The following is a 21,613-nucleotide window of genomic DNA, read 5'->3' as shown; positions in this document are numbered from 1 at the left end:
TAAAGTCAATCTACAATCTGTGAAATTCCCTCTACAAGATAAACATTTAAATTAAATGGAGGACTTAGGGTCTTCCGTATGTAATAGAAAATAAAGCTCTGTACAACAGTAGTGCTACAAATGACAATTTCTTAATTCAAAACACCTAACAATTAAGTTTGATAATTTGGCTTTTTAGCATCTAGTCTCCTATGTGGTATTCTACATCAGTAGAAACTGAGTTCCTCTGTATACAAAGATTGTACTACCTCATGTCTAGACTGGCATTTTAACCAAGTCATCCTCCAGATCAAGTTAAAATACAAAACCTCAAATATACAGCAAGATGAATTCACAAGCCTTTCAACTGTGACATTCTTGCATTACAGGCAGAATATTAAATTTGAAACCAGACTGCTACAACATCTTTATTGTGGCTACCGAGGCGCATTGGAAACTATGGTGATAAACATGCCCAGAAGATAATAATAATGATAAAAAAAGTCATGAAATCAATATTCAACAATTAGATTTGCATATTATTTCATATTTGGATATGCTGCATCATTTTAGTTTCTACTGAAATATCTAAATAGAAACTCTAAACAAGTAGTATCTCTAAACAAAATTTAAACATAATTAATGAGACTTTTCAGCTTCTTTTAAAAAAAAATAAAGTCTGAGGCCAAAAAACAAAGTTTAAACCTACACTTATTCTCACTATATATTCAGCAAGTACCATTGTTTACAATATACTAGGTATAACACAAGCCAGTTAATCCATAGGGAATAATTAAGCCTCCACAAAGCCCAACAGTTCTGGAGAACTTTTGCATATCCAGTACCTAAAATGCATACCACTCAATATAAAGATTCTATTAAATGGTCTTTATCACTTGTAATTTTCCCATCTACCAACATGATACCTTCCTTTAGAGGCCCTTGGTGTGTATAAGCAGTAACCAGAGAACAGGACTCCCGTGCAATCTTCCAAACTAAAACTGGTTTTAGTAGGCCACTTCTTGATGAAGTTGCAGTGTTTAATCAGAATACTACGTAAGTTTTCTGGTGAGCTCTACTATTCCTTATAAAAAGGTAATGAATCTTGGGATACCTAAATACTTAAATCCTATTAATATAAGATTACCTATTGATTAAAAAAAATCCTTGAATTATTTGAAACACAACCAGATACCTTCAGACTAACAGCATACAGTTCTTAAAAAGCAATTCTGCTGCAGATACTAACATGCCCTTATTCAAGTTTGTATAAATACAAGAGGTACATACCTAAACTATGTAGAGTACTCACCGTGGAATGATAACTGCATCCTGGTAATCTTCTAACTTGAAAATAAAAGGCATTTCTTTTGTATACTGTGTACTGGGAATGCCTGTACGTGCCTCAGATTTCTCAATGTCTTCCATAAACTTAAAGTCAATGTCCAAAGTGCTGGAGTCATCAACTTAAAAAGGAAAATGCATAACTCAGTTTTCTAGGCTGAACTTTTCTGAGAAGTTGTAAATTACAGAAGTTTTGTTCTTACCAACATTAAGAGGTAGAACACAATAGGCTGAATCAGCTTCTGTAGGCTTGAACTCTAGTGCAGGTTTCTCAAGACGAAGAATATGTGAAAAAATGTACTGGTGGAGTCGTGTTATCAGCTCAAGCATTTGCAGAGACAGAGTAAAACCAGATTTCTTAAGCTCAATAGATATTGTAACCTCTCCCGAGCGAGTATACACAGGAAAGTGAGGAATCTAAGCAAGAACAAAACCAAAAGAATCACAAAAGAAAATCCAAAGTGGGATTCCTCTACAGAGTACTGTCTGTTTAGTTCAGATATTGAGGTAATGCTTGCCTAGCCCTACAGCAAATTGGATCAAATAGGACCAGAATTTTGAACTGTGATGGCATTCAATTACAAATGAGACTCTGAAAGTTAAAGAATGACTGATCTGGCTTTTTTAATAGTTCTCCTTGTGTTTTACAGCTCTTGTCTTTATAAAAACTAAGTAGAAAATGAAGTGTTTTCTCTTATGAAGGAAGAAATGTGAAAACCAGCGATATTCCTGAAATGTTTTCTTATGTGGACAACAGAAAATACAATTTGAAAAATATCTTCCTCAGCTGAGCCTCACCAACAGAAAATGCCTATTAAAAATTTTCCGAGGCAAGCGGTGCCAATTTCAATTAACATGGCCTACTTTTCCTGCTGCTGCTGCAGAGTAGGAATGCTGAGAGGACTTGTTACCCTAGCTTTTGTATAGATAAGGTAGTGCAGTGCAGGCCACCTCTGTAGCTGGTATGTCTACTCCTATCATACCTCATACAACGAGGAGGGACATCTTGAATTTGCCAGCGCAAAATACTAAATTTCTAACCCAAAAGTTTGGCAAAAATAGAATAGATTGTCCCATCCCTGAAGACAGAAAATGAAGTGGTGACTTGACTGGATGGATAGTGTTGCTTATTTTCTGGAGGTTACTTGATATAAGTATCATTTATAGTCACTTCCAACTGTTCAGTCTGGGGGTGGGGAGTAAGTGGATAACAGGTTGTAAGGCATGCAGAACAAGGAAAGGAAATAGATTCCTTACTTGAGGTATAGGTTTGGCTGTCAATATGCCAAAACATCTTGTTGTATCCTCAGGAGGATATAGCTTTCGTCTTCTGAAGTTGAGCTCGTCAGGTAGAGGAGTCGTTAATACCATTCCTATTACATACAAGTAACAGGGCTGATCAGGTTTGGGATAACTATCCCTCAAACACTCTGGAATCTGAAAAAAATCAAAAAAAGAAAAAACATTTACATGATAAACATCAGCAAAATTCACCTAATTATTATTCTTTGAACAAGTCCTCTTACGTTTATTTGGAAACACATTGCTAAAAACAAGGAACAAAAAAAAATTAATTCAGGCTCAAGTAGTGTTTTCTTTTTCAAGCAAAAATATTTGACCAGTAGCCTGGCATGAGATTTCCTTCATCTTCAGTAGGTGAGCTGGGGGACGGAGGGTGGCTTTTCATAAGAAGATTTACCAAAATTCTAAAGTAGACTTACTAATAACCTGTCCTATGGGTCCACATAAAGTTCCTGTAACTTTTCCAGTACATTCTGGAGCTCAGATGTCTGCCCTCAAAGTTGAAGATGCCTCTTCACGCAGAATCATTCCCTCAAATAAAGGTGTATTTGTGGTGGGTGCTTTTGGATATGCCCAGCCTCAAAAGATTGCTAAGGTAAGGTGCTGGTTGCTGGGGAAGGAGAAAGCAATTGGAACTCTAATAGTTTTGGGACACTTCCCTACAAATCTATTAGGACTGGACCTCCCAAAGGGAAAGGTGTGGACTGATGAAGAAGGTAAAATACGGACTTTTGGGAAAGAAACTCACCATCTATGCCTACTACGTGCTGCCTCAAATCTTCCTCCCTCCCCTCCCTTCTAACCAATATCAAGCCTTATCCCTTACCCTTGGGAGCAAGTACAGATCACCCCAGTTACTGACTACTTGAAGAAAAGGGTAGTGATTTGTTGCAGTGGGGATCCTGCAACACGCATATATCAAACCAGGAGTCCCGTGGAAAGGAAATATATATGGACAGACAGATTCTTGCTAGCTGTTTCAGAGATGTTTATTTCTCCAGCCGCATGGCCGGGGCTCTGCTGAGGAACTGTTCCAGTCACGGGACCAAGGGTCCTTCTGCCCGCGCAGGGAACACAAACCAACCAATGGGAACGAGGCTGAGCAGGGACAGGAAACCCCGTGTCTGTGCCCTCAGGGCCCCTCTCCCAGGGCTACACGGCAGGGGAGGGACCCCAACACCTCACCCGTTTTATTTTAATAAAAGGAGAATGAAAACAACTGGATAAACATAACAAGAACAGTTTCAAAACAAAACAAGCCACCCTCCTGAGTCTTTAAATGTCCAAACAGATTCTCTGGAACATCTTAGGGCTGACAGAAGGGAGACAGAATTCTCTGAGCATGCTTTGTGGGGAAACTGAGGCAGGAGAGGGTTTAACTTCTTCCCTCCCCCTTTTCATCCCCCACTCGGCATTGGAAAGGGATTTTTGGGGAAACAATTGGCAAAAGCATGGTTTTGTGAGGGAAACCATGGGTGAAAAAACGGATTGGGAATACACTGGGGGTAATAGGACATAGGGTAAAAGGGAAAGGTGGGATTAGGAAAGGGAAACTGTAGGGAGGGCTTACAATGGAGATACTGTCTAACATGACTACGATTTTTTGCATATATACTGCCTTTTACAGGAACACCATCAGGCCCAGTGACCTGCGATGCTTGTAACCCTTTTCTCCCTAGTACAATATTAAATTCCACCACCTCTCCATCTCCCAAGCTTGGGATCCATTTTTCAGGGTTATTCTTTTTAATAGCAGTTCTATGCACAAATATGTCTTGCTGGTTGTCATACCTTGTTATAAAACCATAATTTTGCTTAACATTATACCATTTTACTATCCCTAAGATCTTAGTTACTATAATTTTTTCCTTTTTCCCAGTGGCTGCTGTTTTCTGTCTCGCTGCGTCTTTGCTCTCTCCTTCGGTCGCTCCCGTGTTGGAATTGTCGGGGCTGCTGGTGCCTGCGCGCTCTTCCCGGGGTCGCGTTCGGGGCTGCGCGGGCCGGGCCGGGCCACGCCGCTCAGTTCTCCGTGCGTCGCCTCCTCTGGTCGCAGCTTCGCTGCCGCTGCCGGGCGCTGCACCCACGTCTCGGCCGGGCCCCCAAGCGACGACTCCCCCGCGCCCCGCTCCAGCGCGCGTCTCGGCCGGGCGCGGCTCCGTTCCACCGCCATCGCCGCCAGCCGCCGCCCGCGCGCCGCCCCTCTCGGTCGGGCGTTCACGGGGCTCGCTCCACCACGCGCTGCGCGCAGCCGGGCAGGCACCGCCGGGTCCTGCCGCGCCTCGCTCCGCCACCGACACTGCGGCTCGCGTGGCTCCGCCCGCGCGCGGGAACTGCCTCGCTGCTGCTCGCAGAGCGCTCGGTGCACGTGGCCTGGGCCGCACGGTCCCTGCGCCAGGATTCCCTTCGCCAGGACACAGCTGACATTGCTCAACAGTCTCAGTAATTAAATAATATTCACGAAAATATTCTTCCATCGGCATATATTTTGACTCCAGTATTAACTGTGTCCAAACGGTTTTCCAAAAGCCCTTGGTAAGAATTAAATCCCAAGAAACATAGAAAAAGTTCTTAAACAACCATGCCAGGAAGTGTTTCAGTTCTTTTTGAGCTTGAATCAAGCTAAAATTTACAAATCGTTGTTCAAGAATCATTTTAAGTTTAAGATAAATGTCCATATGCGGCTCTGAGAGCCAAGAGTCTTCCCACGGTTCCTCCATAGTTTAGATATGGAATAGCAAAGCAAAACCAAGAAGAGGAATCCAAAGTTTCCAGGGTTTACTCACACAAATCAGTCGCTTAGGGATCGGGGATCGTTCTGCTCACAAATCTCCACCATTTGTTGCAGTGGGGATCCTGCAACACGCATATATCAAACCAGGAGTCCCATGGAAAGGAAATATATACGGACAGACAGATTCTTGCTAGCTGTTTCAGAGATGTTTATTTCTCCAGCCGCATGGCCGGGGCTCTGCTCAGGAACTGTTCCAGTCACGGGACCAAGGGTCCTTCTGCCCGCGCAGGGAACACAAACCAACCAATGGGAACGAGGCTGAGCAGGGACAGGAAACCCCGTGCCTGTGCCCTCAGGGCCCCTCTCCCAGGGCTACACGGCAGGGGAGGGACCCCAACAGTGATTCCAGCACATTCTCCCTATAACACTCCAGGCATGGCCAGTTCACCAAACAAATGGCAATTGGAGACTGACTGTGGACTACTGAGGCCTTAATGCAAACATAGGAGCCCCAAGTGTCGCAGTCCTAAACACAGCTGAACTGACAGCCATCATAAAAGAACACGCACACAAAATTGTGGCTACCACTGGTATCAAAGACATGATTTTCATGGTTCCCCTACAGGAATCAGACTAGGAACGTTTTGTATTTACATGGGAAGGCCAGCAGTATACTTGTACCTGCCTCCCACAAGGACTCAAACACCCACCCACAATGGCACACCATGCTTTGGCACAAGAATGGTCACTTATTCCTCCCACAGCAGGGGTATATAAATAGTATATAAATATATAGAAGTATATAAACACATTGACAATATACTGGTGGCAAGAGATGAAACTGAACCAGTTCAAATGACACAAAAGGGCATTACTGAGCACCTAAAATCTCAATAATTGCAAGACCTCGGTACACTTTTCTATGGAAAAGAGTGAAATGAAATTTGACCTCCTTTCACAATGAGGCCTTACAATTCTTAATTTTTGAAGCCAACACCCATCAGTCACTAGGCCTTCTAAATCCTACTGATCCCCTACAGACTAGGGACTTGCCATTTCAGGACTGTCCATACATTAATGGCAGCAAGGGCCAGATGATCGTCCCTGGCCCATTGGATTTTACTCCCAAAGCTTTAAGGGACTCGTGTATTTGTTGGGGACATCCCTCCATAAGACTGGAAAAATCAAGATGAGCACTGTAATACTACCAGATCATGCCTTGCTAGCTGATGTGGGATCCTCATTTCCATTTCCCAGTTCAAGGTATCCCATTAGATACTAAGCCAAAAACCCCTGTTCTGATTTTAGAGAGAAAACCAATTGTAAAAACACCAAGTATTTAGCTCCCTGAGGAATGGCCTGGGGCTGATCCAACGGGAAATTTTATTCACACTTGTCACTGCAACAGCATGCTGGACTAAGGTATGGAGTCAGAATCCCTTCCCTTTGCCCCAAGCGTATCTTCAGTTTTACTAAAATGTCCAAAACGCACCAATACCGTAGCATCCCCATCTCCGAAGCAACACAAAGACCGGAATGGCAAATTAGTGGGATTAAAGTTCCAAATTATTATACCACCAGACACACAGTATCACTGACGCTCAAAAACGTCTTCACCCTTTATGTTACTTTAAAAAGGCATCAGTTTGTACTTGAAAATATCACTTGGCAATTGAATTTATTGAGTAATTGGACACAACATGCATTTGGAGAACTTAACACACAAGTCCAGTAGGCTTGCAAAATGACTTTACAAAACAGATCAGCCCTAGACATGCTATTGTTGAAATAAAAGGGAGTATGCAGAACGTTGAATTTATCTGAAACTCAGTGTTGCATCACAATCTGTGATGCCTCATTCTCCATTGAGGAGGCATGAGCCAAGATGAAAGAAATAAGTGATCAAGCTGGAGAACTATTTCAATCTATGCAAACATGAAACTGGTTTGATGGATCAGAATCCAGGTCATGGGTTACTACCCTCCTAAAACCTTTAGAGCTTACAGGATGGGGAAAATGGTTAGCACAAATTAAGAGCTGAAATTGTCACTGGATTTGTATTTTTAATTGTTGGCATTAGCCTGGTTAAGTGCATGACAACACACTTACGCATCTCGCGTTCCCCTTCTGTTCACTATACTTCTATCAGCACCATGAAAGAAGAACACTACGTCCACGTTCCTCAAGGCAATCTAGAACCATGGGGTGGAATGTTGTGAACGAGTAAAAACTAAGGAATGTTTTTCCACTGCCTCTTCGAAGATCAAGGTTTGAAAGTTCAAGTTTTAAATTGCTCCTAACAAAAGCTTTAGAAACTGCTTTGTTTTAGAAAATGAGGCACCTTGTTTGAAAATTATTAAAATAGCTTGCAGTTGATACATCTAGCGAGCAAGCAGCAGACTTTTGATACATCATGAGAGCCAGCCAATAACTTTATGAGGTGGACGTGTTGTTGCCACTCTCAAAACCCTCTATAAGCAAGTGCCCAACCTGCCACAGGTGCAGCCAAATCTACATAGTGCTAGAATCTTTGCTGTCTGTGCTGTCCTACACTGTCCTGTGAGGCTGCTCGTGCCCCCCGTTACTCCCTGCTGCCATGGCTCTTCTCCCTCACTGGCAAGCTTGACTGTTCTGGGAGGGACTTCACCAGACAAAGACACATCTCACCCGATGCAGATCTCCCCCAGTGCACTCTATAAGTCAGCGCTGGACCTGTGGTCGTGGTAGCCTCTTTTCTGTGCTTCCCATAATTATTACGGGCAGTTGCCTACTTTCCGATTTTCTCTCTTTCCTTCCTCTTTTATAAAACACAAAGTTGTATTATCGCTTTGGATCACACCATTTAACCTCATTTGTGTTTTAATCTTGCTTTTGGGTATGCTTAGAACCTTCCTTTCCGCAGTAGTGGATGGAGGCAAAACATGCCTCTCCTCACTTCAAGTGGATCGAAACTAGCTTTGATGAAAATTTCTGCATTTATCCAGTAAGTCTGGAGCACGTGTTATGTCCAACCTCTTTGGAACTTAACAGCAGAACAGGGAAAAGAAAAAATAGGTAAAAAGGAAAATGTGCGTACTCAGAAAAAAAAAGCTCGACTGAACTTACGGCTTCATTAGCACAGATTCTTTTTCCAGCAGAATTGTTTAAAAGTATCAAAAATGTTTTTATACACTTGGGACAAACACATAAACAATATTCAGTACACTGCCCCTTTGCCCAGGCACTACACTATATGAGTTTTCTCATTACAATTCTAGCTCGCAGATGTGAATACTCACAACAGCCACAAGCACTTTTAATTCTGATGCTCATATTTGTCACAGACGTTAAGAAACCATGCTTTATATTTGGTAGAAGTTCATTACTTTGCAGGTCTCAAAAATAATCCTCCTGTTTATCTAAAACTAAATGGCAATACATGTAGTCCTGGATTTTAAAGTTACACTGTAGTAAAACTATGGCCCTGGCTTAATGGAAAATTACTCATAAATTTAATAACTACATTAAACCCAAGAGGATCTTGCAGACCTTAAACATTTGCCAAAGCTTATTTTCCAGATGTGAAAAGTTGGGACAAAGGCAAGGGAAAGTATACTTCGATTCCCTATTAAGAAAAAAAATAACTGAGAAAGAATGATGCATCACTTGACAAATCAACTCCTCTGAATGAGATACCATAATCTTGCATTTTATGAATCACCCCTTTCCAACAACCGTTAGTGAGGTAAGAGGACAGAGAAAAGTACTTGTAGCAAGAAACACTGTGCAAAGATGCAAACTGTGCATCTTTGTGAAATGCAAAGATTATCAGATTCTGAATGAGTTCCCGGTCCCAAAGGCCCTTAGACAGAACCTGTAACAACTGCAGAGGAAAAAGGAAGGTTCCAGAGTAGTTGCAAAATACTCCACAAAGCCTCTTTGCTCCATTTGCTCTTAAAGTATTTGCAATTCCCCCAAAAATACCATTCAAGAAGTCCAATTTTACAAGCTGGTGCCGTTGAAACCTGTTGTAGCAGACTGTGAATACATTGCTTAACACAGAGCTATAGCTTCTTGTGTGATCCTTTTAATAGATCAAGTATAATAGTAAGTATAATATTTAGAACAACTTTAAAAGTAAAAAAACCCATAGAAGTACACTTATTTGATATTGGAAGATTTAAACCAGGAATTATGAAATTCTGTATTCAATCAGTAAACTAAACCGAGCATCCAAAAAAAACTCCCAAACATATTTCTGTGTTTAGCCTGGGGTACATCCTTCAGTGTTCAATTATTTGTCAAGAAAGCCAATTGGGTAAAGATTTTACAGATTATTAATGCAGGACTATTTTCCTCAGTTATCTTCATACTAGGCAAATACAGCCAACAAGCCCTACAGAAAGAGTATGCTCTCTGAGCTTACAGGCATGCTTCCGAAGCATGTGGTACCATAAACTCAGGTAGCACTGCAGGCTTCCACAGAATTAGAACAGCAAAGTATTTCCACTGTAAATACAAGACTTCTAAAAAATTCTTAGCTGCTAATATTAAGAGTTGGCAATTCTGTCTTATCAGGACATAAAGCATTAGATAGAGATCTAGACAGCAGTAAGTGATACTAACAGCTTTAGGATAGCACTGTCTTCGTTTTGTAGAGCCTGGCCTTCCTGGAACACTGGTTTCTTCTTCATCGTGTAAATCAAGTTCCTCCTCATATTTAACCGTTTCTTTACCAACTGGCATCAAATGATCATCCAGTTCACCTGAATGAAAAAGTACAAAGAAATAGCATTACGAACAATCAAATCTTGGTTCCTTCATATCCTACACAGTAGAGGAGATTCCTTGTGAAAACACCTCACATGTAAGGTTTTAAAATACATGGACTACTGCAAGGCTCCAAAAGTGCAACTTTGGGGAATGAGTGATAAAGACTGAATTTTGGGCAAAAATGCTAACTTCTAGTAAAAAATCTCTTAAATTTAATTTAAAAATTCAATTCTTTAATGAAAATATCCAAGACTTCTTTTTGCCCATAAAAAACAATCTTTGACTGAAACACTTATTTTAAAATCACTCACATGGAGTTATACCAAGGAAGAAGGAACATTTCTATTTCTCTATCATTCTAAAAAAGCAAATTACTGCTGTTGAATGTGCACTTTCAACACTGACTTGAGCCACCATCAGGGTGCCATTCTTGGATACATTTGTTGATATGAATTCAGTATTCAAAAGGTTTAACTCAAAAAAAAAAATACAAACCCCAGACCTACAATTTTTTTTTGCTTAAAAAATACATAAATACTTCTGTACTTCATCAAAAAACCTGTAACATGGAATTATCTTTAAAATGTTCCTCAGTGAAGAATATGCTCCATTATACTTACTACAAACAAGAGCTGAAGTAGTCTTGCAATATCCTATTTTTGGAACATGACTTATGATACAGTACAGAAAGGAATAAATTTAGGGTTGCGTATTTTATATTTTGTCACAATTCACTTTAAAAACCATGTTCTTTTGGCTGTAGGATGTAGTCCCTGACCTATAATCACTTCTAGAGAACAAGACTCTTTTCCTCTATTAAGTATATTCAATGCCAAAATCTTTGTCTCTTGTACTAATGTTGCTTTTGCTGTTTAATACAAAATATGTTAAATAACAAGATTTCCCTGTAAAATTTAACTTCAGCTTACAAGGTGTAAGCTAAATTATTAAGTCCATGACCACATCACAAAACAAGGCAAGCGAAAGAAAGCTGCAATAGATGGCTACAACAGAAGGGCATGTACATCCATACCATATGCAATTTCTCAACTATAAAATATACTTTAACGAAGAGGTTGTTTTTCCAGTTCTTACCAATTTTGTGCAGTTTTTCACAGCAAATAAGAGCTACAACTCTCTCAGCCAGTCTTGCACAACTCATTGGAGGGCCCTATAAACATTTAAATACCTCGTAAAAACTTTGGGTGATTAGCAAGTTATTTACTATATATGTTTAATTCAACACAACAAAGAATTTGAAGCTAGGAAAATTTTTGTAAAAAACACACTGATGACAGTTTTGTGAAGATATTCAGGCTTGCTTTTCTATGAAAACCAAAATTACAAGAACTCAACTATACTATTAATCAAAACCAATAAAGGACAAGTGCATGAAACAACATACAGGGAAGAATATCTAAATATTTTTGCCTTTGGCATAAACAGTAACTGATGGAAAATGGATTATAACAAAATCAGACAGTAATCTAAAAACAGAGTACAAAAAAACCCTCTGATTTTCATTAACAACAATGAAACTAATTCTAAAAATGGCACAGACCAATTCTTAGCTCAACGTACTAATGTATTTCCATGCTTTTCCTTCCCCAAATACCTACAACAATTGAAGCTCGAAGAGGTGAGTTGATTGGCAGGTAGAGAGTAGAGTAAAATGTATGGTCAGGCAGTTCCCGGGTTTTACACTTGGGAGCCAGGTGTGTAAATGGATCACTTGGTAATCTAGCGCAGTACCTAAGTTGACAAAACATTTTATACATCATCAAAACCTGCAAATTGAAACCTAAACACTTTCCAGTGCAACCTTGCCCTACTGGTATGACTGCTACAGAAGATGATTTCAGGCATACTGAGCACTGTAAAGGTATACTGCTGACTCATATTCAACTAACTTCTGAGCAGAAGACCTCCAAGTCCTTTCTTTATTATAAACCTGGTCTCCAGCAAGGTCACTCCAGCTTGTAATGATGCGTAAGACTATTTCCTGCCAGGTCCCAGGGTTCACATTTTGTCTCCTGAGCTTACTGCTCTCTTATTCCTCCTGTTTATCATTCCCCCTCCTGCCTTTCCTCCCTTGTACTGACCTTCCTCTCTCCCAACTTAGTATTAAATGCAAACATGCTGATGTTAAACCGTGCTGGACCTCCTAACAGTCCAGAAGTAATGCTACATATAACCAGTTGCCAAATAGCCATTTACCGTCTGTCATTCATCCTTCAGATCTGACTGCTTTGAGAGGCTTTATTTACCACTCCATCAAAATGCTCTGCATCTCAAGAATTTAGCTATTAAAGTAGTACTTTGGCAATTGCATCTAAATCTTTTCTTAAGTAAATGACATTCACTGCTTTTCATAGTCAACCACTTCATGATACTGGAGATAAACAGCCCTCAGTAAAACCTGGTTGGTTTCTGCCAACCCCCTTTTCTTTATGGGCCTAAAACCTGCTGCCATGAGGACTTGGTCCATAGGATTCCATATGACTATAGTTAAATTGACTGGTCCACAGCTCCCTGGATCCTCTTCCTTGTCTTTTTTGTCCTCCTATCTCAGAGAACCTCCTCTAACTGCCATCGCTTCACAGAGCTGATATTTGACTAGTTCCCTTGGAAGCATACCATCCCGTCTTGTGGACTTTTATTACTGTGGTTTTGTTTTTAAAGATGACAACAGATTGCTATTACAAACATGAATACTAGAATTGGAAGATTTAACTACAGTTTTAACAGTTCTTTATTTATTTTTAAAACTAGATTGACAAGAGCAAAAATGCAAACCTACTACATATTTTGAAGCTGAACGTTTTCAGGGAAGCTTTTAATTGAACAGTTATCAACATAACTACAGTTATTACCAGAGCTAGAACCTCTGGTAGGATAAATATGAAGAAAACAAATAATCCCTTCAAACCTTTGTGACCACTTTCTTTAGGAGAGAAAATTCTGTCACAATGCCTAAGAGGAAATGTGTAAAATGCCCCAGCCCATGCTTCCATGTTGTAAGACTGACTAAGAAACATTTTATTCAATTACAGGAAATAAGAAGTGAATATGCCTCCTACCTGTTTATGTGCCCAATAGCAGTGTTAATAGTAACCCTTGGACTGTTCTCATCTGGCCTCAATACATAGGGTGGAAAGACATCGTCATCATCAACAATGGGTTCAGTTTCAGTTTCATTGGCATCAACAGACTTTGAGCATTTGTTTCGGAGGATCTTAACATTTCAAGAACAGAACATGATGAGAGATTTTTCCCTTAAAACATACTACGATACACTTAAAAAAACCAGGCCCATTCCTTTGACCTCATACCTTCTCAATTGCTTTGTATGTCTTAAGATCTTCTTCAAAACTTTTGATTTTGTCTGTATCTGCTAACATAATGTAGTTGGAAATTGGTGCTCTAGCTCTTCCTTTTGACTGCACATAGGAACGGTACTCTGTGGGCAAATCAAAACGCACCACCAAGTTGCATTTTGGTATGTCAACGCCCTCTTCTACAATACTAGTAGCAATAAGTAGGTTGGTCTCATGTGCACGAAATTTTCTAAGAACCTGCAAAAGTAATGAAGACAAATTCGACATATTAGTCCAAGATCTGTAACCATCATGAGATTCAACAAAAGGCAGTAAAAACCAAGATGACTGGCTCAGACGCCCCCAAAACATGTCCAGACATGAAAATACAAAACTATTACAAAGAATCTTTTCAGAAACATAACAAGACTATTTATCAGAACCAGCAGATTTCTAGGAATAACATCTGATATATGGAATCACATGTGTCTAAGAAGCTACTATAACCCCTAGAAATGGAGAGGATCCCCCCTATCTACTTACAAGTTTTCAGTTGTGGTATTAAAGAAAAAAAAAATGCTGCTTTCAGGACACCATCTTTTCCCAAACATTTCTGAGGCTGAAGCATCCTCAGGGTAGAGCACATTCTAGAGCTGGCACTTCTGGTATTTATACTATATAAGAAACAATACTAAGGAAAGGTGTGGTGTCAGGACCACAATCCAGACAGGATGAACTTTAAACGATGTAAAATCAGGTGGGTTTTTTTAATAACATTTAATGATTAACCAAACTCACATTTAGAAAAGATAAATATTAAAATCAGCTTAACTACTGAAAATGTCAGTAAGCCTGACATTCTTTACAGTAGTATTATATTACCACTAACACAATGCAGAAAAATTAGATAATGATCTGACTAAATATAAACATGATTTTACATGAAGTTTTAATTTCTATTTGTGTAATGTAACATAGCAGTATCTCCAAACGTGCTTTTATTGTTTTACAAACAACATCTGAATCTCCAATAAGTATGCGTATTTGTTAAAACAAAGCTGTCCCCTGGACTTCTAATGACTGTGCCCCAGACTCTGCCTGTTGGTTTGTTCTGTTTTCAAAGACACACACACACAAAAGGTTCTGAAGGTACCGCCAGTTTAAATTTTTTTTCTTGAAGTTACCTCTTCCTGTTTTCTAAATTCTACTTCCATCTGCTTGTTACGAGGCTGGTTCTTGCCAATGCCATGTCCAGTTATAAAATTGCTACTGATATAAGCCAGTTCTGGATCTTGCTTGCCAGCTTCTTTTATCAACCTAAAAATATTACACGTGTTTTAGAAGTTACACAACCCACAAAATGGAAGAAAATCTTTTGTTTGTAAGACCTATATTAAAAAGAAAAGTGGAAGCATGACAATTAAGTCATGCTAACATATAAATTGACTGCAGTCTTCTCGAAAACCTCTGTAAGGTTACCACAAGACAGACTGCATACAGAAACACAAGGAGTGCTCATGCATCAGACACATTTCAGACCTATCATGGTAAAACTAGGTATTCTGAAACCAATCTATTACTCTAAGGCTCTCTGTTGTTAAAGCACCCTACTCAAAATTACTTTGTTAATCTCTTTTTCTGTAAGCTATAGCTGATCTTAGAAGAAAGACCTGTAACTGCTTCCTCAACAAAAGTATATTTCCTCAGTATAAAATGTTAACTTTTAGGTTAAAATTTAAGATTGTAATTCTACTTAATATTAGAACATACATTCTGTTCAAGTACACTGGTGACAAAATATTGACCTGCTCTCAAGAGTCATGCTCAGCCTACCCAATGAGATGTTCACTACTTGTAAAATTAACCCAAGTAGAGGACAAAATACAATTCTTTAAAAGGAATACTCAACAGGGATGTGAGGAGCATTCATGCTCTCACTTCATTTCCACTCAGTTTATTCTTTATGTTACAGAAGCAGAAAACGCTGGCTTCTGCAGTGTTCTGATTTCACAGATAAGGTAGAAGATTGCTCACCTATATAATGCCCTAAATCTAAGAATGAGGCATGTGTGGATTTAAAACCACAATTACAGTGCACAATCAAAGGAAGTATCAGTTTCCAGGATGAACAGAATTTGGAACTTCTCAGCTGTAACAGGCTAATTTTAAGCAGCAGAGCCAATAAAAACCAAGGGATTATATACAACAAATAATCCCTTGCATTTGTCACTACAGCCATCCCAGCACTACTCTGCTCAAAGCATATCCATCCTGTCCATTGCCAGGTGCTCCTCACAGCCAAAGAACAGCCTGCCTCTCTACACCTCCAGCAGCAACTCCAACCTTTCCCAAAAAGACCTCTAGCATTTCTGCCTCTCATATAAGTAGATGGGTTTGGTGCCAGTCCCCGGCTACAAGCCTACCATTTGCCCAGCAAGCTGCTGCCAAACCAGGTGGAAAATGACAAAGTTCTCCCTGCTCCTTCTAACCTTGGAAAACTACTGAAGTCTTGTCCCCTTTCCTAGTCCCTGTTTTAAACAAAATTTATGGGAACATAAAACACCTTGAAGGCTTTCCTCCTTATAGATCTGTTAAAACTGGAATGAACAGGGAGATAGGCAAGAGGACAGAAGAGGCATACAACTTGCCACCCTTAGGGGAATAGACTAGAAGGATCCTCCTGTGCCAAAATGCAAATGTGGTTTGTTAGTTCAAGGCCAAATGGAGTTACGTTTCTGTATGCAGTCTAGGCTCTCAAGACAGACACTCTATGAAAGCATGAGTTAATAACTGGACAGAAATATTTTTTTAATATTTCTTTTTCAACATGGCATTTCTGTGAGGTCATACAGATTGAGTACCTACTAAATATCTTGAACACTCTTACTTTAGTTCACTTGTATAGAAACGGACAATTAAAAGCATCTGAATAAATACTTCATTGCAAATCTTCAGCAAGTTCCTGAGAAATATTCACTACTTCAACCTTGTGACTAAAAAAAAGTATTTGTGGTAGGTAACAGGTGGTGTTTTTCAAACAGATACAGGAACTTCTGCTTTCAAACCCTTCTCTTAAGAGAGCTGAGAGGGACTGCAACACAAATGGAAGGAAACTGGGCTTCGGAAAATCTCTTCTGTTCTGAAAAAGAGCTTATAGGCACCAGAACTCAACTGTATACACCAAATTAAACAGTGAGCGAGCCTCTCCATCGACTGAGTGTAATAATAATTAAAGACCCAGAAAGTACAACTCATGCCATGAATTTTGCCCTTCTTCCATCATACTGGATTTCATAAAATGGTATTCCAAATAGTACCGTAATAAATATATTTTAAGAAAAATTATACTTCTGTTTTAACTCAGTTCCTTTTAATGATCCATACTGGATTACTGGAAGCTCAAGTAGCTGTGATATACTAATTCAATCACTCATGACTCTCCCATTCAGGAGAAAGTCTTCCCCCTATATATAGCCTAATTATAGCTATCATCAGGAGAGGCCCTTGAACTAAATCCACTCTGCTGAAGAGGGCCTACAATGAGCTTCTCCACTAAAGGCTTCCGGTCTTAATTCCAACAGCTCAAGTCTGATGGTCAGTACAACATCGGGTATTCTGAAATCAGGTGCTACATGAGGTAAAGGAGCATTTTGAGAATCTGGCAGCTAGCTTTCCAAAGGGGATAAAAAGTTACATTCAGTTTTATATTTTGCCACCAATAACCTCTGCTCAAGGTGCCTAAAGCTCAAAGATGGCAGAATTTGATCACCTATTTCATCTAGAGACCGTATTCTGTCAGGTTCAACAGCAGATAGGACATTGTATAGTGCATAAATTACAGAATACAAGAATGCACAGTGGAAAACCAGTATTATTTAAATCACATTCATAATGGAACAGAGAAGAAAAAAGTTTTCAGAATTCTGTGCATTCCCTGCTGGGTAATGAAATACTCATTTCAGCTCAGCAAAAGACTGTTAATGTTATTTCTTCAGGACTTACTAACAGAATATGTTCATTTTGCTGAACAGCTTGGTTTGCCTCATACTGCAGATTTATGTAAACATATTTAAAATGCAAAAAAGAAAAGAGAAAAGACAAAAGTTGACAAAAAACACATAGGCAAGTCTGCAGATCAAAGGATATGTTATGCACTTATTGACTCAAGCAAAAATGTACCAACAGAGGGGTCAGATTTAGAGGTATCCAGGATGCAATGAACACCTTGCATAAGACGTTTGCTACACTATCAGAGAAACCTATCAAAAAACCAAAACCAGGATAGGTGAATCAATCATGTCATTCACAGTTTGTGGAAAACAGCTTTTAACAATTAAGTGTTATACATAACTAACATGTATCACATTCGAGAATACAAACTGATAAGGAACTACAATATTGCAAGCTGGCAAACACTCCCAGGGTTCATATTTTTCTTGGTGGAGACTTTAAGAAAGCACTTAGTGTTTGACTAAATAGGTGCTTTATAAACATCAACTGTGAAAGTAGTACTGGTAAATATTGAGAGATATTTGTGCAAGAGTAAGTTTGATTTTCTCTAGACTTGGATCATATAATACTGTCATTTAGTAGGGTAATGGTGAGATTTCCAGAAGTATTGCACTCAGTAGGCTAGAGAAGTTTCCAACATCCATTGCAAATATAAATTTAAAGACTGATTAAAATAAATCAGTATATGCTTATTTTATAGGTTTAGTACAGTATTTCACATTTTGCCTTCTAAAGGAATCAAATTAAAAAACTCAGGACCGAAACAAGTCCTCCAGTACAACTTTCAAAGACATATGCTCTTCCCTATGCTTTAGAATATTCCATATCATCTCCTACACCAACTTTATAAATAGACTTCTGAAAATACATGGCAATCCCCTATATATTCATGATATTAACATCCTGGCAGCTGAGTCTGCCTTTTTTCTTCAGAATATTTATTTTAAATAAAATGCTTTACCTATTTAGAACAACTGCTGTGTATCTTCTTTCCACAAAAATAATTCCACATAAAATATTAGTAAAGGGAGATGGGAAATTAGTCTCTGGCTTCTCTTTCTCCTCAATTTCTTCATCCTCATCATCATCTTCAGAATCACTCCAAGATACGTAATTATCCTGATTCCTATTGTTATACCATTCAACACTTTCAAACTGCTGCCGTTCATATGGTTTGTATTTGCGCAAGATTTCAAGCAGCTTTATTACTTTTGGGGTCACAAATTTCAGGTCAAGTGAGGCAGGCGAGAAGTGCTCTTCACAGAGTGCATGTATTTTCCTTAGGAAAGTGTCTGTAAACAATAAAAATTTCCTGTGCAGCTCCTCTTGTTCATGTTTGATATACTTCTGCAGCTCTCTCACCATCATCCCAGCTACCTTATCTGCACACCACGGTCCCAGAACAACCAACACAGCTCGACAGTCTGACAATATCTACAACAAATGAATTCAAGTATCAGTTCAAAGAGTACATTCATGAACTATTCATTTAAGACTAGGGGCTTTTTTCTCTTACAGCACAGTCTATGTAAGGATTATGACAATTTTTCTATTAAAAAAAAATGCAGAAGTCTGTTTTTCTTATTTAGATGACCTTGGGAAATTTGGTCTTTCTAATGGACCAAGTTCCCCCCTCCCCCTTAAATTACTACCAATCAACTTCAAACTGTACATTTGTAAATCTCCAAAATACCCCAAGCTTAATCAAAATTTTGCTATTTTGTAGAACTGTAATTTGAAAATTATACTACAAAGAAGAGTATTTTTTGAAGCAGCTAGATAAACAAAGCAAAAATTCTTATCTTTATTATATAACATAGAACTAATAGAATAAACACTTTACTGGGCATTTTTACTTTATTTACTACTGACAGCTGGCAGGGTTTCAAAAGCATATAACCAGAAAGTTGCACGGTGGCCTTAGGGTAGCCTTAGGAAGTCTATCCTTTCAAAGCAAAAGCAGAACACAGTGCTTTGTATGTGTGGGTGGAATACTAAAACAAGAGAACTATATCCTATTCAGAGAAAACAGAATAGGCATTAGAGTACCATCATAATCTTATCTGATGAGAAGTTGTTCCCTCCTGAAGAGTGAAGTTGTCAGGCAATAAACTAGCAATTCAGAAATGGGGTACACTGGTAAAAGGACTTATCATTTGGATGCCCTTTATTGCACCAGAAGAACTACAACTGAACTGTAACAGTCAGGATGCTGGTTTTCAGCTGCTACTTTAATTTCTCTTCCTTCTTCCCTTCTGTGAGGAAATAAAGAACAGGCTATCATCCTCTTGATGCTATCCTCTGAGAAGTTTATTAGCTCTAACACTTAAGGGCAAAATTATCTAGAGTAATTGTAACTTCATACAGAGGCTTGATACTCCTACATTGCCAAGACATAAAACACCTCAGTCTGAAACTCATTTACTTCCTTAATTTGGGTGCCTCCATCTTCTCTGAGATGCTTTAGATGTATAGCAGTTAATCCACTCTTCTGGACTCTGCAAGTCATGAAGATTGCCTCCAACCAGCATTCCTTATGTATTTTAGCCTATTATTGTTTAAGTTTAGCACAAAAGTAACCAGGACTTCCAATTCCCATGCACTATGATAGGCTGCCTTATGTACCATCTTTCCCTCTGGCACAAACAGTATTTTATGGACAGAGTCAGAGTCCTCAGTTTCTAAGAATGCTAAAGGAAACCAAAATATTTTGGGCTGAAGAAAGAAATACATTCTCCAAATTTCTCATAGACTATCATAGGAATAGTCACAGTAGTGACTCACTACTGACTTCTTGTTCAAAGACTTACATCTATGTAAGTTCAAAGACTTACAACTACATTAGGAGGTAATTCCAAACCGGGAAGCCCAAGCAGGGTTAAAAAAGGCGTCTGGACCCTCTGTGTGAGAGGTCCCTGCTAAACACTCCACACCTTCTGGGCCAAAAGTCAGGACAACACAGGGGCAAACACAGAGAAAGTCAGGGGCAAGCTTGAGATTCAAATTCCATTCCAGCAAGGTGTGTCACTAGTCCAATACTGTTCTAAGATAAACTGCAGACACCATACATCTCTGGCTGGAATTTTTCCCTAAATTCTTCCTTTATCAACTTTTAATGCAACTGGGTACAGTCCAAATTCTTCCTGAAGCATTATTTCCTCTTCTGTACTGAATTTATTCAAAGGTCATAGGAGATTGTGAAAATGTAGTATTCTTGACTTCAGAGATAAGGACCAACTACATCAGGGTGCAGAACTGTTTTAGTGTTTTAAGCAAGTCTGAATGTCAAACTAAATGAAATTCTAATCAATGCCTGCCATTGAAGCCCCACTCATTTACGAACACAACTGCATGTTAATGAACACAAAAATCAGAAGTCTTTTTGCTTCAGATAATCAAGGATGGCTAGCTTAGGAAGTTTCAGTTATGTAACATACGTGGCAAAGAAAAACAGTAACAAGATTTCTGCTCCCCAGGTTTCTCACATTTCTTGATATTCTTACCTGCTTAGAAATTAAGGTAGAATCTCTTTCTTTTGAATGCACAGATATGTTGCAGTCATTTAGAAAAGCCAGTGCTTCATCCAATTCCTTTAATAATCTTCCATACAGCCCACTTTTGTCAGTATATGGTCCACAGTCTACAACAATCTCACATGGCTGAGAAGTATATCTTAATGAGGGCAAAGATCAAATTAAACACAGTTCTGAAAGCCAGGGCTATTTCAGCTCTAAATGTTATACAGCAAACACAACAGCAACATGATGTGTATTCAAGAACATTTCTTTCCCCACCATGAATTAAGAATTATTAAAAGTTATACAGTTAAACACTTTAGAAAAACCTCCACCACCCCAAATACTGAACTACTTAATTCTAGATACTGTTCTAATACACTTCTAAAAAGGAGGTTAATATATTGCTATCTTCATTTTAAATATTGGAAAATTTAAGGAAATTCAATTTACTTCACCAACATCTTCACTCATTTTTCCATAGTGCACTCTCTTGATATACAAAAGAAAACCAATCCACATAATGTAAATTTATGTCTATATATCCATTTACACAAGTAAAATAATTACTATTCTTGAATGGTAGTAAGAAATTCTTAAAAGCAAATTGTTCAGATGAGTTCAAAAAAATGCATTTAAAACATTTACACACAGATGAAACA

General features: G+C 38.9%; 1 protein-coding gene across 6 annotated transcripts in view; it reads right to left on the bottom strand.

Moving 5' to 3' along the window:
• DICER1 (dicer 1, ribonuclease III) overlaps positions 1 to 21,613 on the bottom strand; it is a 70,302-nt gene that overhangs the window by 18,133 nt on the left and 30,556 nt on the right. For all 6 annotated transcript variants that reach the window (XM_048307518.1, XM_048307519.1, XM_048307522.1 and 3 more), the window contains 11 exons: positions 20,940 to 21,108; positions 18,398 to 18,870; positions 14,610 to 14,742; positions 13,441 to 13,683; positions 13,189 to 13,343; positions 11,728 to 11,860; positions 11,204 to 11,279; positions 9,962 to 10,101; positions 2,581 to 2,760; positions 1,527 to 1,740; positions 1,292 to 1,445 (listed from right to left, as the gene is read on the bottom strand). In XM_048307518.1, coding sequence (XP_048163475.1) covers positions 1,292 to 1,445; positions 1,527 to 1,740; positions 2,581 to 2,760; positions 9,962 to 10,101; positions 11,204 to 11,279; positions 11,728 to 11,860; positions 13,189 to 13,343; positions 13,441 to 13,683; positions 14,610 to 14,742; positions 18,398 to 18,870; positions 20,940 to 21,108 — 2,070 coding nt within the window. The remainder of the gene's footprint in view (positions 1 to 1,291; positions 1,446 to 1,526; positions 1,741 to 2,580; positions 2,761 to 9,961; positions 10,102 to 11,203; positions 11,280 to 11,727; positions 11,861 to 13,188; positions 13,344 to 13,440; positions 13,684 to 14,609; positions 14,743 to 18,397; positions 18,871 to 20,939; positions 21,109 to 21,613) is intronic.

Source organism: Corvus hawaiiensis, chromosome 6 (assembly GCF_020740725.1).
Source record: "Corvus hawaiiensis isolate bCorHaw1 chromosome 6, bCorHaw1.pri.cur, whole genome shotgun sequence".
Lineage (NCBI taxonomy): Eukaryota > Metazoa > Chordata > Aves > Passeriformes > Corvidae > Corvus > Corvus hawaiiensis.
This window is presented reverse-complemented; position numbering and strand designations above follow the sequence as displayed.